Below are 12374 nucleotides of genomic sequence, written 5' to 3'. Positions count from 1 at the left end.
GCCTGCAAATGAAACATTGACCTGGAAGGCCTGAACACTCCACTCGTTGAAGGACGAGGTCTCCCCAGAGGCATGGGATAGATATAACGTGTGGCACTCAATCCGGCGAGGCAACACAGATGCGGAGGGATGGAATCCCGGCTACCCGTGCAAGGGTTGAGGCAGTTGTGGGGAGGGATTCCATCACTCTCTCGATGGCACCACCAATCATCGGAGGAGAAGAAGATATTCCTTCCTAAGGCCTGGGAGGCAAACTCTAGGAAGCTCGACACACCAACCAGAGGGTCAAACGCAGGATCAAGGCCGTGCTGCCGCCACGCAAAGAAGGCCTGTACCGTATGCAATGCAAGGGGGCTCAGCTGCATGACTCAATCTGACACCATTGGTGAGTCAAACTCCACCCGGTAGTATCCACGCCCCAGAGGGTTAATGTCTGTGATCTTTGCAAGCTCACCAATGAGGCTCACCTGTAAAAGATCCCTGAGTTGTCCGCGCACAGGGTGGCTACCAACATTCTTGCAAACCAGGATGTAGCCCTCTAATGTTGCAACGATCCTGGCAAGAATTTGAAGGTCCGCTTCGGAAAAGGATATGCAAGTAACCGCGGTCTCAGTCAGGGATGATGGAGCGGCTATCATGGAGTCCTCCAGAGGGTGAAGACCAGAAAGAACTAAGACCTGCCGAATAGAGGAATGCCCCGAATAACTTGAGAATCAACCTGCAAAGAAGGGGAAAACCAGAAGAAAGAGAGGAAAAAAGGGGGGGGGAGGGAGGGTTAGGGGACTGAAGGCAGCAGGAGGTGGAGAGGAGAGGGGGGGGGGAGGCGGCAGCAAGTGCAAGGGAGGGGGGGCAGGGAAGGCGCAGTAGAAGAGGGAGGCAAGCGGCACTAGGGCAACAGCGAAGGGGGAAGGGGAAGCTAGCAGGGCAGGCGAGGGGGGGTGAAGGAGAGGGAGGGCTGGGGGGGGGGGAGCGGCACACATGTAAAGGGCAGGCGGGCAGGCGAGAAAGGGGTGGAACAGGGGTGAATCGACACACAACATGGGGGGGGAGGGGGCGCAGAGAGGCAAAGAGAGAGCGAGGCGCAGAAGCTCGCGAAGGAGAGGGAGGGAGGGGGGGGTGCAGGAAATGCAACAAACAGGGGGGAACTCAAGTAGCGCACACAATCGTTTACTCAAGAAGACCTGCGAGGGAGTGGCACAGATGTAAAGGGCAGGCGGGCAAGCCAGAAAGGGGTGGAATAGGGGTGAACAGGGGCGCAGCAACGTGGGGGATGAACTGGGATGGAATCTACTTCATTCCCAGCATCAATGACATGCATGCGGTCTTTATGCATAAAAGTAATCTTGTTGGTTTTATATTCTTTGCGGGGCTCAAGCCTATGATGCCAAGGCTTGCCGAGCAATACATCACATCCATTGAGAGGAGCAATCAAGAAATGCTCATGATCCACATAACCCTATATATGTATACGCATCTTCCCAATAAGAGGAGTCACCTGCACCTCTTTGCCAACAAAAGCGGACTTTGCCTCAATCTGGGGTCCCATGTCCCCAATCTCTATGTCCAAGGCGGCTACCATCTGTGTAGAGATGAAGTTATCTGTTGCACAATCATCAAACATGAATAAGGTAGGATGATCCTTGATTTGTCCCCAAGCTTTGCATACCACCCTCTCTTTGCCATCATGCTCAGTGTTACCTTGTACATCGGGAATGGCATGCACATTAGCCTTGGGTGGCTTGTCCTCTTGCTTTTGATTGCAGGTAGGGCATTGCCTAAACATGTGCTCTTTACTACCACAAGAAAAGCATTTCCCCTCTTTTGCATATTGCTCCCTTTGCTCGGAGGTCAAGCCAAACTTTTTCTTCTTGGGTCCAATGTCCTTGGATGGGGTATTTTCAACTTTACCTCCCTTTGGGGATTCCCAAAAGCTCTTTTTAGGTGGCTGTCCACCTTTTTGCAGGTTTGGAACAGCCCTCTCTTTTCCCTTAGAACCTCCTTGATCCGACTAGCAAAGAACAAATTTCAGATTTCAAGGCTGATTTGAAATTTGAAATTGATATGTTAGATTTGGGACCTTTACACTACTACTATCTGGGCATATAGATTATGCATAGAGATGATGGCATTGTTATGCAGCAAACTAAGTACATACAAAGTTTGCTAAAAAGGTTTCACATGGAAGAATGTAAGCCAATTTCTACTCTAGTAGAACCAGGTGTACGGCTTACTATGCTTGATTTTGGTGAGCCTTTTAGACCAGCATTTACAGCCAAGCAGTGGGATGCCTCATTTACTTGTGTAACATGAAGCATGACATATCTTTTGGGGTGTCTCTGTAGAGAAAATTCATGCACAACCCAGGCATAAAGCATTGGCAAGCAATCAAACGCATTTTCCGTTATCTTTAGGGTACCTTGAATCTTGGTTTGCTCTATCCCAAGGGGGACAACTTGCAACTTTTTGCATACAACGATTCAGATTGGATTGGTGATTATGATACGAGGCAAGGGATTATGATACCAAGCAATCCACCAGTGGGAATTGTTTTTTCCTTGGAAGTTCTTGCATATCTTGGTTGAACAAAAAGCAACCCACTGTTGCCACATCTACTTGTGAGGCTGAGTACAAGGCAGTCTTCACCTACAATAGATTGTTTATGGTTGAGGAGATTATTGGCTGATCTTCGTGAGTGTCAGCAGACACCCACCACCATTTTCACTGATAGCCAGAGTGCTATGGCCGTGGCACGGAATCCCGTATTTCATGCACGTACCAAGCACATTGAGATTCATTATCACTATGTTAGAGAGAGGTTACATGTAGGGGAGATTAGTTTATCTTACTGCCCTACACAGGATAATATTGCAGATCTATTCACAAGTTTGAAGCTTTCCGCAAAGCTTTGGGCTCATACAAAGAGTGATCTGCTACCTTGTACAGGTTCACACTTACACTGTAGGGGGGATTTATAGGCATATGCTCACTTATTGTAGTGCTACGTGTGAAGAGGGCTTAACCAAGGACACTTTTCCCATGTGGTTTTTTTCCTTGGATATCAAGTGTGAAAGGACACTCTATCCATATAACTTTTGTACTTGGATATTATATGGATGTGATTCACATGCAAGGTTTGACTTGCATTTGTGATCAACCACACTTTGTGTCTTGCTCTCTCTCTCTCTCTCTCTCTCTTTGTGTGAGCTTCCTGTTTCTGCAGCTAATCCTAATATGCAGGAAACCCTACTGTGTGTGTGTCCCAACAAAAAGACTCAAACCATCACAAGCACATTGACAACCATGCTATATTTCCATTCTCTTGAACTATTGGCCAAATGGTGGGGAGGCGTTTGATCAATCTCAAGTCCACCGAAACCGCTAAAGAATCTCTCTTGCCAATTATGTGGTCCCAAATATTCGATGTTACATTCTTTAATGATGTGCATCGGATCTAGAAGTTGATTGATTCTTAGTAGACATCATGTGCGGGCATGCAGAGCTGACCATGACCTGTACACTTGTCCATGACGCTCTACAGTGGATCCTTGGTTTACTCGTCCCTGGACAAGGGCTCAAGCAACCACCATAGGCCTTGCGCCGCATCCAAATTTAGGATGCATGTGATAGGATTGGTACTTATTTTTGGGGATTTCTATAAGCGGTCTGTAGTGGAATATGATGCATGTGGTAAGTGCATAGGAGCTATCCTAAACAAGAGGGTCATGCAACTACCTATGAAAGAAGGTGGTTGCAAGCCTTGGAACTGTCTTTGGGTGGTGATGAATATGATTTTTTGGCTGTGATTCATGCCTTGACCTTTGGGAAACATTCAAGAGGGATCATCAAAGTCCTAGATACTTTCTCACACAATCTAAGCTTTTTGAGAAGCATATGATATGGGCAAAGTTTCTCTTGAGTTTTTGCAAACCCTAGGGAGGAAAAATTTAGTGACGGATGATTGGTCAAGAAAGCCTCATGTGGCTGCCATGGTAGTTTCTTATCATTAGGACCTTTTGGAAACGTGAGATACTTACCATTTGGATGAGGATTTTGCACACATTTGGGGTGCCATAATGTATGGGACTGTAGACCCTTGTGTGTCAAGAGAGGGATATCATATGATACTTACTCGCTTGTGTGAGGTAAGAAATCTCAAGTCAAACATCATGGAAGAGTGTCATTTACCCCCATATGTAGGATATGGAGGCAAAATGGCCACTACATAGGTTCTTGAAAAGTATTTCATGTGGTCAGCATTCAAAGGATATATATGCCTATGTATGAAAGTGTTTGTGTTACCAAAAGGTAAAAGTCTAAGGGATTGCTTTAGCCCTTGCAAATTCCAAAGCTACCAGAGAAACACATTGCTATGGACTTCATTATGGAGTTTTCTAGAGCACCCTTTGTTAGGCGTGCCCTCCGTTTTTCGTTGTATGCTTCTTGTTTCTCCGCTTTTTTCTTGTGAATTTGATAGATCATGTCCTGGATGAGAGGTCCATGGTAGTGTTTCAGCTTGCTACCATTGAAATATCTTTCCATCTGAGCTCCATCCAGGGTCTCTATCTTCATTGCGCCCTAATGAGAAATTTCATGTCTCTCGTTAGGGACCTTGGCCTTTGTACTTGAGTTTTCATTTGGTGTTCTTGACACTGTACATCCCTTTCTTCATGCATTTGTCCCCTAGTTGGTCGTCAAACCATGCTTGTGCCGCCACTTACAGGTTGCCTAGGAGCTCTGTTGAGTTGCTGACCTGCTCTTGTGCTGCTCGGGGCATTCCTTGGTCTCGTGAAGGTCTTTCTTGCTAGTGGTTATTGGTTCAAGGGCAGTGTTAGCTGTCCCATGACCTTTGGGAAGCCTTGGTGCAGGTCGCAACCCTTGTTCAACCATTGGAAGGAAGAAGAAAGCTTCAAATAATCTTCACCGGGCAACCATTTAATGGTTTGGACAATTGTCTTCAATTTCAATTATTTTATTCCATTTTATTTGGTAACTCAGTGATCATGGATTACCCACAAGCTTGTATTACAAATATTGCTTGATAATATCAATTATCCCACGGGCGCGGGGGGTTGGTGGTTTGTTTGTATTCGGCTTATCTTGGGCCCCATGTGGTGTTGATGGTCTTGGTGCATTTCAAGCACATTCTAGGGATATGCTATTGGTTGTGGACTTTTTTGTGTTGTGGATTAATCTTGTGGTTTATTTAAGTGGTTAATCAAGTTACAATTATGTGCTCCAAGATCCATGCTCTCACCGTTATCAAGCATGCAGTTCATCTGGATTTAGTTTGCCTATACTGGGGAAAGTTTTTACTCTTGGGAAACTCCTTTAGGAATTTCAGTGAGAAAGGTGCTTAAACTTGTGGTCTTTTGTTGTTTGCAATTTGAGAAGCTTGCTTCTTATGGTTCATTTTTTTTAACTTGCCGTTTGCTTTTTGCAGCTCAAAGTGAAATCCGAATTTCACTATGGAGATAAGGAATGCCAAAATATGGTACCAGATGATTTTCCAAAAAATGAAGAGCTAATGTTTGAAATTGAGCTCATTGATTTCTTCCCAGTGAAGGTGAGCACTTCTCAAATCCTCACTTTTTGACTTGCAAATCTACGTGGAGGAAATTACACAAGGGTAGGAGTAGGGTTACAATTACAATGAGAGATATGTGACCTTTTACAATGCTTTTTAGAAGAGGTGATCTTAGTCATTTGCTAGAGTGGTCCACCTCAATTTGCCTCTTGGGCTACAATGCATACTATTGACTTGAGACTTCACACAAGGGTAGGAGTAAGCCTATAATTACAATAAGAGATATGTGACCTTTTACAATGATTTTTAGAAGAGGTGATCTGGGTCTTGACTCCCTTCTTGGGAAGTCTTTTCTTTTTTTTTTGTCTCTGCTTCCTGGACCATCATGTTTGCTTCGGCTCTCTTCTTGTGCCAAGAGGTCTTTGCTATGTGCCCCATTTCTCCACAATGGTTGCACTTGACTCTTGGTCTTGGTCCTTTGTTGAAGATGTAATAGATTATATGAATCAACTTCCCTGTGGGGAGAGGGGGGGGGGGGGGGGGGGTTCTTGGGACCTAGCATGTGTGTGTGTCTTTTGAGGTGCCTAATCAAGTAGATAGGAAGAAGGTAGTGTCTAAGCCCCTAATTTGTCACTGCTGGTTCATATGCAGTTCTCAAAGCTAACCTCTTTTGGTGTCATTATTCAGGTGATTGCGGATGACTTGGGTGTGCTTAAAAGGGTATGATATTATCCTTGTCACATAAATGCAAGTTTGTATGTGAAGCTGAATAGTGTGTAGGTTCTTCTGTGGTCTTTTTGGGCGGTTGTATGATACGCAGATTAGTTAGATATATATGGATTCTTATTCATTGCAGTAGTTGTCTGCCATGTATGTCACGAGCCATATAGATTTTGGAATTATCTATAAATATTATGGTGAAGAGCTTAAATGAGGCTTTCTATTTTTGAAATCGTAAAAATGCTGTAAATTTCATACTTGGTCTAGCACCAAGGTTCAGTCGTAGAAAGCCAACCCTCTAGTGATATGGCAACTGAAGCATCTATTCTCCTTTTTAGGGGTTTTTGTTTCCTTTTGGAGAAAGATACCTGGTTGTTACACGTGGAGAAGCTGTGTGTGTCTCCTTTCAGCCCTAAGTAACTGAATAGGAACCTAGTCACAAACAAAGACAAAGAGAGAGAAGAGAGAGAGAGAGAGAGAGAGAGAGAGTTTTATTTTCAGTATCTTGCACAGTGCAAAAAGTGTCCGTATGACTACAAAATCTGTGGCCTTTGGCCTTCCAAAAGGGGAATCTAAAGACCTCTTAAGACTTGACTCTTTACCTGCCTCAAAGGGGGTCAGATGAAAGGATTGAATGCTAGCTAGCCTTAGGTTCTTCACATGCCCATGAACTGGCCGACCTGCTGTCGGCCAGCAGCAAAGACAACAACCCAAAAATATGATCATCCCGACTTCATTTGCCTGGTCTTGTTTACCTTGCCGACTGCTGCCTTACCAAATAGGGCTTCTTCTGTGTAAATCCTACGTCTTGCTAGTACCCTAACCTAATGTTTATCTGCTGCCCAAATCAGTGATTAGCCTGGAGATCAGCCATGTCCGTGTGTGCACATGACATCCCCTCCTGCTAAACTTGATGACGGGTTTCCAACCTTTGACCTTGGATGAGTGTCATCATCCCTTTGTCTCTTCATGCACTCCCAAACTTGGTCATCCTTCCTTCCTGGCAACCTTTTCATTGAAAACCTTGCCATGTCTTTGATTTCACCCCAAATATGGTGTTGACATCTCTGCAGCGGCTGTTCCACTTTGTCCCCTTGCCTTCATGCCCTGTCCCTGAACACTACAATGGTCTCCTTCCCAAGGTTGATCATGGCATCCTTGCTCCACCCCTTGGAACTGTTTCCCGAGAGTCTTCCTTGGTATGCCCCAAATGGCATCCGACCCTCAGGGCTGCCATTCTCTTGCGTTTGTCAGACACTGATCAGCCCCCTGGGATTTTACCCTGGCTGTATTACTCTCCTCGGACCTGTGCACCATCCTGGGACACCCTCAGCACTTAGCTTTGCTGAGCCTGATGCTTTGATACCAATGTCACATGCAGAGAAGCTCTGCGTATTTTCTTTCAGCCCTAACTAACTGAATAGGAACCTTGATGCAAGTCACAAACAAAGACAGAGAGAGAAGAGAGAGAGATGGTTGTATTTTCAGTATATTGTATAGTACAAGAAGTGTCAATATGGCTGTACAATATCTGCTCTTGACGTGCTCCAAAAGGGGGTCAGATGAAAGGACTGAATGCTGGCCTAGCCTTATATAGGCTCTTCATATGCCCATGAACTGGCCGACCTACTGTCGGCCAGTAGCACAGACAACCCCCTAAAAATATGATCATCCCAACTTCATCTGCCTGGTCTTGTTTACCCTGCTGATTGCTGTCCTGATCAAATAGGGCTTCTGTGTAAATTCTAAGCCTTGCTAGTACCGTAGCCTAATGTTTATCTGCCTCCCGAATCAGGGATTAGCTTGGAGATCAGCCAGGTCCATGTGTGCACATGACACACAGTGAGAACATCATCAAAAGTAGGTGGCTCAAAACCATTAACATAGCAGCTGCAAGCTTAAAATGAAACCCTCTAACTCTCAGATTTGTGCAAGTGTACGTGGAGTTTCTGGACTGGATTGGAAAACTGGTCCAATGTCTGACCATATTTATGATTTAACTGTTTGTACTCGCTCTTTAATTTCTGCAACTAGAGCAGCGGGAGAAATTTGTGCTGCAATGTCTCCACAAACTTGTCAAAGTTATAATAAACTTTGTGATTCTCACGAGACGAGAATTTGGTCTGGTTTGTTGGCAGGATTGGATCCCCTTGTATACAAGCTACGTTTGTCACTCAACACTGCAATCTTTTTAGCCCAAGTTTACTTCTTTCCTGTTGTTTGCCGGCCCAAGCCTTTTGTTCTTTTGTTTTAGCTTGCCTGCTGCCTGATATGCCCCCACCTTTTGTTTGTCCGCAAGGCCAAGTGCATGTCTTGCTTCATCTGCATCATTGTCTTGGGTGCAAGGGGTGTGGCTGCTGCTGAGAGAACATCACCGGTCTCTATATTGCTTCTTTTTTTTTTTTCGAGAAAAGATCCTTTCATTAGTTATATAAAAACGCCCGTAGGGCTACAAAAGATCTCTCCTGCTCATTAGAGAAGCAGAGCAGTGAATACAGCAAGGCAGCCCGGGAGACTCTCCCTAGGTGCTGCAAAATACAAGCATCAGTACAAAGGACTGAGGGGCTAAATCATACAATAGGGGGGGGGGGAAAAGCCAAACAGGTGGCCTGTAATGCCAACGGGGGGATCCCGTGTGTAAGGTATAGAAGGGGCCGTTGCGCGAGGTGGTGTGAAAGGCCTGTCGCCGCAAGATCGCCTCATCCGAGTCGCCCCGGATGCGGTCATACGGTCCTCGCAGGGTGTGGATCAACTCCTGCCAAATCCCCCGTACCGTCTCTGCTGGGGGCTCTAATCTCCCCTCAAAGGCCATGAAACACCGGGCCCTCCAGGTGAACGAGATGGTGAGGCTGCTGAGGAGCTCCCATCGTAAATCCCTCTCCTGTGTCCAGCTGGCGGACGAGAAATCCGGTGCCGGAACCAGGCGAGGCTGGCCCCTAATGAATCTGATGGCGTGACTGTCCTGCTCCATCTCATAGCCCATAGCAGGCCCTGACGAAGTCGACCAAGCAGCGGCACCCCACGTAAACATACCCTCCGGAGAGAGGGGGGCCAGAATACGCAGCATCCACAGCCAAATCTGCTCGCTTGAGGGCAATCCCAAAGGCAATGTCTCTGTGTCTCCAAAGGGTGGCCGCATCGGACGCTGGCCGCCGGAAGACCGCTGTAAACAAGCCAGGTGCCAACTGCTAAGCCCCTGTGGGCAACCAGCCCCACAGGAAAGTCGAGATCTTGCGGGCCTGTCGACTAGCCTAGAGCCGAGCCCAAAAATCCTCCAGGAACTCCTGTGAGAGTCCCTGTAGCCGCCAATGCCCCGCTGCAGCTAGAGAGACCATCCTCCTCGCCGTCAAAATATGCCGTCCCAGCCGAACTGTATACTGGAAAAAGGTGATCTCTGTGGCCTCAAGGGATGCATAAGGATCATGCCACTCGTACTCCCCAGGGTCCCACTGTAGCCGGGCCAAGGGGCGCGCTGCGTATGCCCATATACGCCAATCCGGGAGCACATCTGCAGGGTCGGGGTCAATATGCCACTTCTGAGAAGCGGCGGCCACTACCCGTATCCTCTGAAAGGTGCACTCTGCAACCAAAGGCGACTCCACCTCCACTCTCTGAAGTCTGCCCTCATCCTGAATCTCATAGTAGAGGCATCTGCCATCCTCAGTGCAAGCTCTGACAGCAATCAGGATCTCCAACTGTGTAAAGGCTCCCATCCACCGTGGGGCCACTAGCTCGAAAGGCGTGAACCACTCCTCTGTGAGTGCCTCCTGAATATCATCCCTCATAATCAACCCCCCTCTGAAGTGACTCAGCCTCTCCACCTGGATCTCCTCTGGGAGACTGCAAAAGGCCTGCCAGTCTCCAAAACTACGTGCTGGGCCCGCCGCCAAAGGTCCCTAGGCTAGACGAGGCCGAGAACCCAGCATATGACCCTGCTCTGTGCGTACCGCTGGGCTCCAGATGAGCGGCTGTCTGGCCCGCTCCTCAACACAAGAAGGAGGTCGCTGAGAAAGTCCCGGTCTCAGCAGCTCCCAAGCTCTCAGGATGCTCAAAGCAAATCTGTCCTCCCATCCTCTACTGAGGCCTGTCCTCCTCATGTTTATGAAGATCCAGCGAATCTCTGGTGCCCAAGTGCCCCTTGCTGGGGGAGCCCGAGCCTGTAGCTGCTGCAAGAGAAGCTCTTTCCAAGGATCAGCGCCTGGAAGCAGCCCTCGAACAATAAGCTTCCCCAATAAGGCTCTACTCTGATCGACTGGATCTATAATGCCCAAGCCTCCCTGAGCCAGCGGAAGTGTAATAACTGCCCATGCAATCTTTGCCCGGGCTGGCTGACCGTTCCGCCCAGACCAAAGAAAGTTCCTGATCAACCTCTGTACCTGGCTGATGCAAGAGCTCGAGAAGATCCAGCAAGACGTAATGTACCACATGGTCGCTAACAGCACCTAATTTGCCACCACCACCCTCCCAGCCAAGGATAGTCGAGCTGTACTCCAATACAAAAGCTTCTTCCGAATGCTTAGAGGAAGCGGGGCAATCTGCTGCTCAGGTGACAAATCTAGTCCAATCTGGCATCCCAAATACCGCACTGCTGTGCCAGGAGGAATCCATCTAAAACCAGGGTCCGGGCTCCATGCCGGAGTGGGAGCACTACTGATCCAAAAGGCCACTGTCTTGCGCCAATTGATCAATGCTCCCGAAGCTGCACTAAAAACCTGGAGCGACTGCTCTGCCCCGAAGAAGATTGGCCTCTTGGCCATGCAAAAATAAGCCCGTGTTGTCTGCAAACTCAGCATTGAGCAGGTCCTCCCCCCTGACTGGGAGCTGGAGTCCTCTCAAACCAACCTCCTTTGCCGTCAAATACATGCTCATAGCCTCCGCAAAGAAGAGAAAAGAAAAGGGGCGAGGGGACACCCCTGACGGACTGATCTGGTAAGCTCAAAACTCGGCCCCCGTCCTCCTGCAATCAACACCTGGCTACGAGCTGTGGAATACAGAGCCGCCACCCCTCTGATCCATCCTGGCTCAATGCCCAGTCGAAGCATAGTGCCCTCTAAGAAACCCCAATCAACTCTATCGTATGCCTTCTCAAAATCGAGAAGCATCACGACCAAGTCCTCGCCAAGAAATCTAGCTCGGGCCATCGCCTCCCAGAAAGTAAAGATGTTGTCAAGGATACTGCGCTTCTTGACGAATCCTGTCTGGGTAGCATGAATCAACTCCCCCAGGAAGGGCTGGATCCTCAAACTCAAGGCCTTTGCTAAGACCTTGTAGACAGTATTGAGGATCGTAATAGGCCTCCAATGCCGAATATCATCTGATACTCCCTCCCCCTTGGGGATAAGAAAGATCAAGCCCTCTGAAAAGCTCTGTGGCATCACCCCAGTGTCCAAAACATACTGAAAGCCCCTGCGGAGACCTGGCCCCAAAAGGTCCCAATAGAGCATAAAAAAGGCCGGCGTCAGTCCGTCCTCCCCTGGGCAACTATGTCGCGGTAGGACCCTCAAGGCCTCGGCAAGCTCAATCTCTGACAGAGGCGCACCTAGAACTGTACGCATCCGGTCTGTGACCCTCCTCTGCACATGGGCCCACACAGTCTGTCTGCATACATCTCGATCCTCAGTGGTGGCTGGCTCTGCTGAAAGCAGGTCTCTATAAAATGCAGTGGCAATGGCTCTAATCTCCCCAAGCTCAGTAGCTACCGATCCATCCGGTCTACCAAGCTGGCGGACTCCTGCTCGCGCATGACGGGGTCCGGTGATCTCAAAAAACTGTCCAGTCACTCTATCACCAAGCTGCGTCCACTGAGAGGCCTGACGACGATAGTAAAACTCGTGTCTCTGCTCCTCTACCTCTCTAACCTCCTGGCGTGCCTGGCGCAGCTGGGACGCCACCCACTCACATGCAGGCTGCTGCTCCTGAAGGCGCTGTAGCGAAGCAAGGCTGCGTCTCAGCCGATGCTCCCGCTCGCGAATCTCTCCCAGCCGTGTCAAAGCTGCAGCGTGCAAAAAAGAGCTAAGCTCGATGAGTCCATGGGCACACTGGCCTGCTGCATCCTGGTCAGAGCATTGACTATCATGCCAGATCCTCTCAATGTCCTCCGCGAGACTGGGATCTGTAAGTACCCTCTCTG

General features: G+C 48.2%; 1 protein-coding gene across 4 annotated transcripts in view; it reads left to right on the top strand.

The window, feature by feature from the left end:
• Positions 1-12374, top strand: part of PAS1 (FKBP-type peptidyl-prolyl cis-trans isomerase family protein) — a 148267-nt gene that overhangs the window by 38653 nt on the left and 97240 nt on the right. For all 4 annotated transcript variants that reach the window (XM_086822886.1, XM_086822885.1, XM_086822888.1 and 1 more), the window contains exons 6-7: positions 5441-5563; positions 6212-6244. In XM_086822886.1, the coding sequence (XP_086679012.1) occupies positions 5441-5563; positions 6212-6244 (156 nt within the window). The remainder of the gene's footprint in view (positions 1-5440; positions 5564-6211; positions 6245-12374) is intronic.

This window comes from Cibotium barometz, chromosome 29, assembly GCF_041138505.1.
Source record: "Cibotium barometz isolate CiBa-2024 chromosome 29, ASM4113850v1, whole genome shotgun sequence".
NCBI lineage: Eukaryota > Viridiplantae > Streptophyta > Polypodiopsida > Cyatheales > Cibotiaceae > Cibotium > Cibotium barometz.
This window is presented reverse-complemented; position numbering and strand designations above follow the sequence as displayed.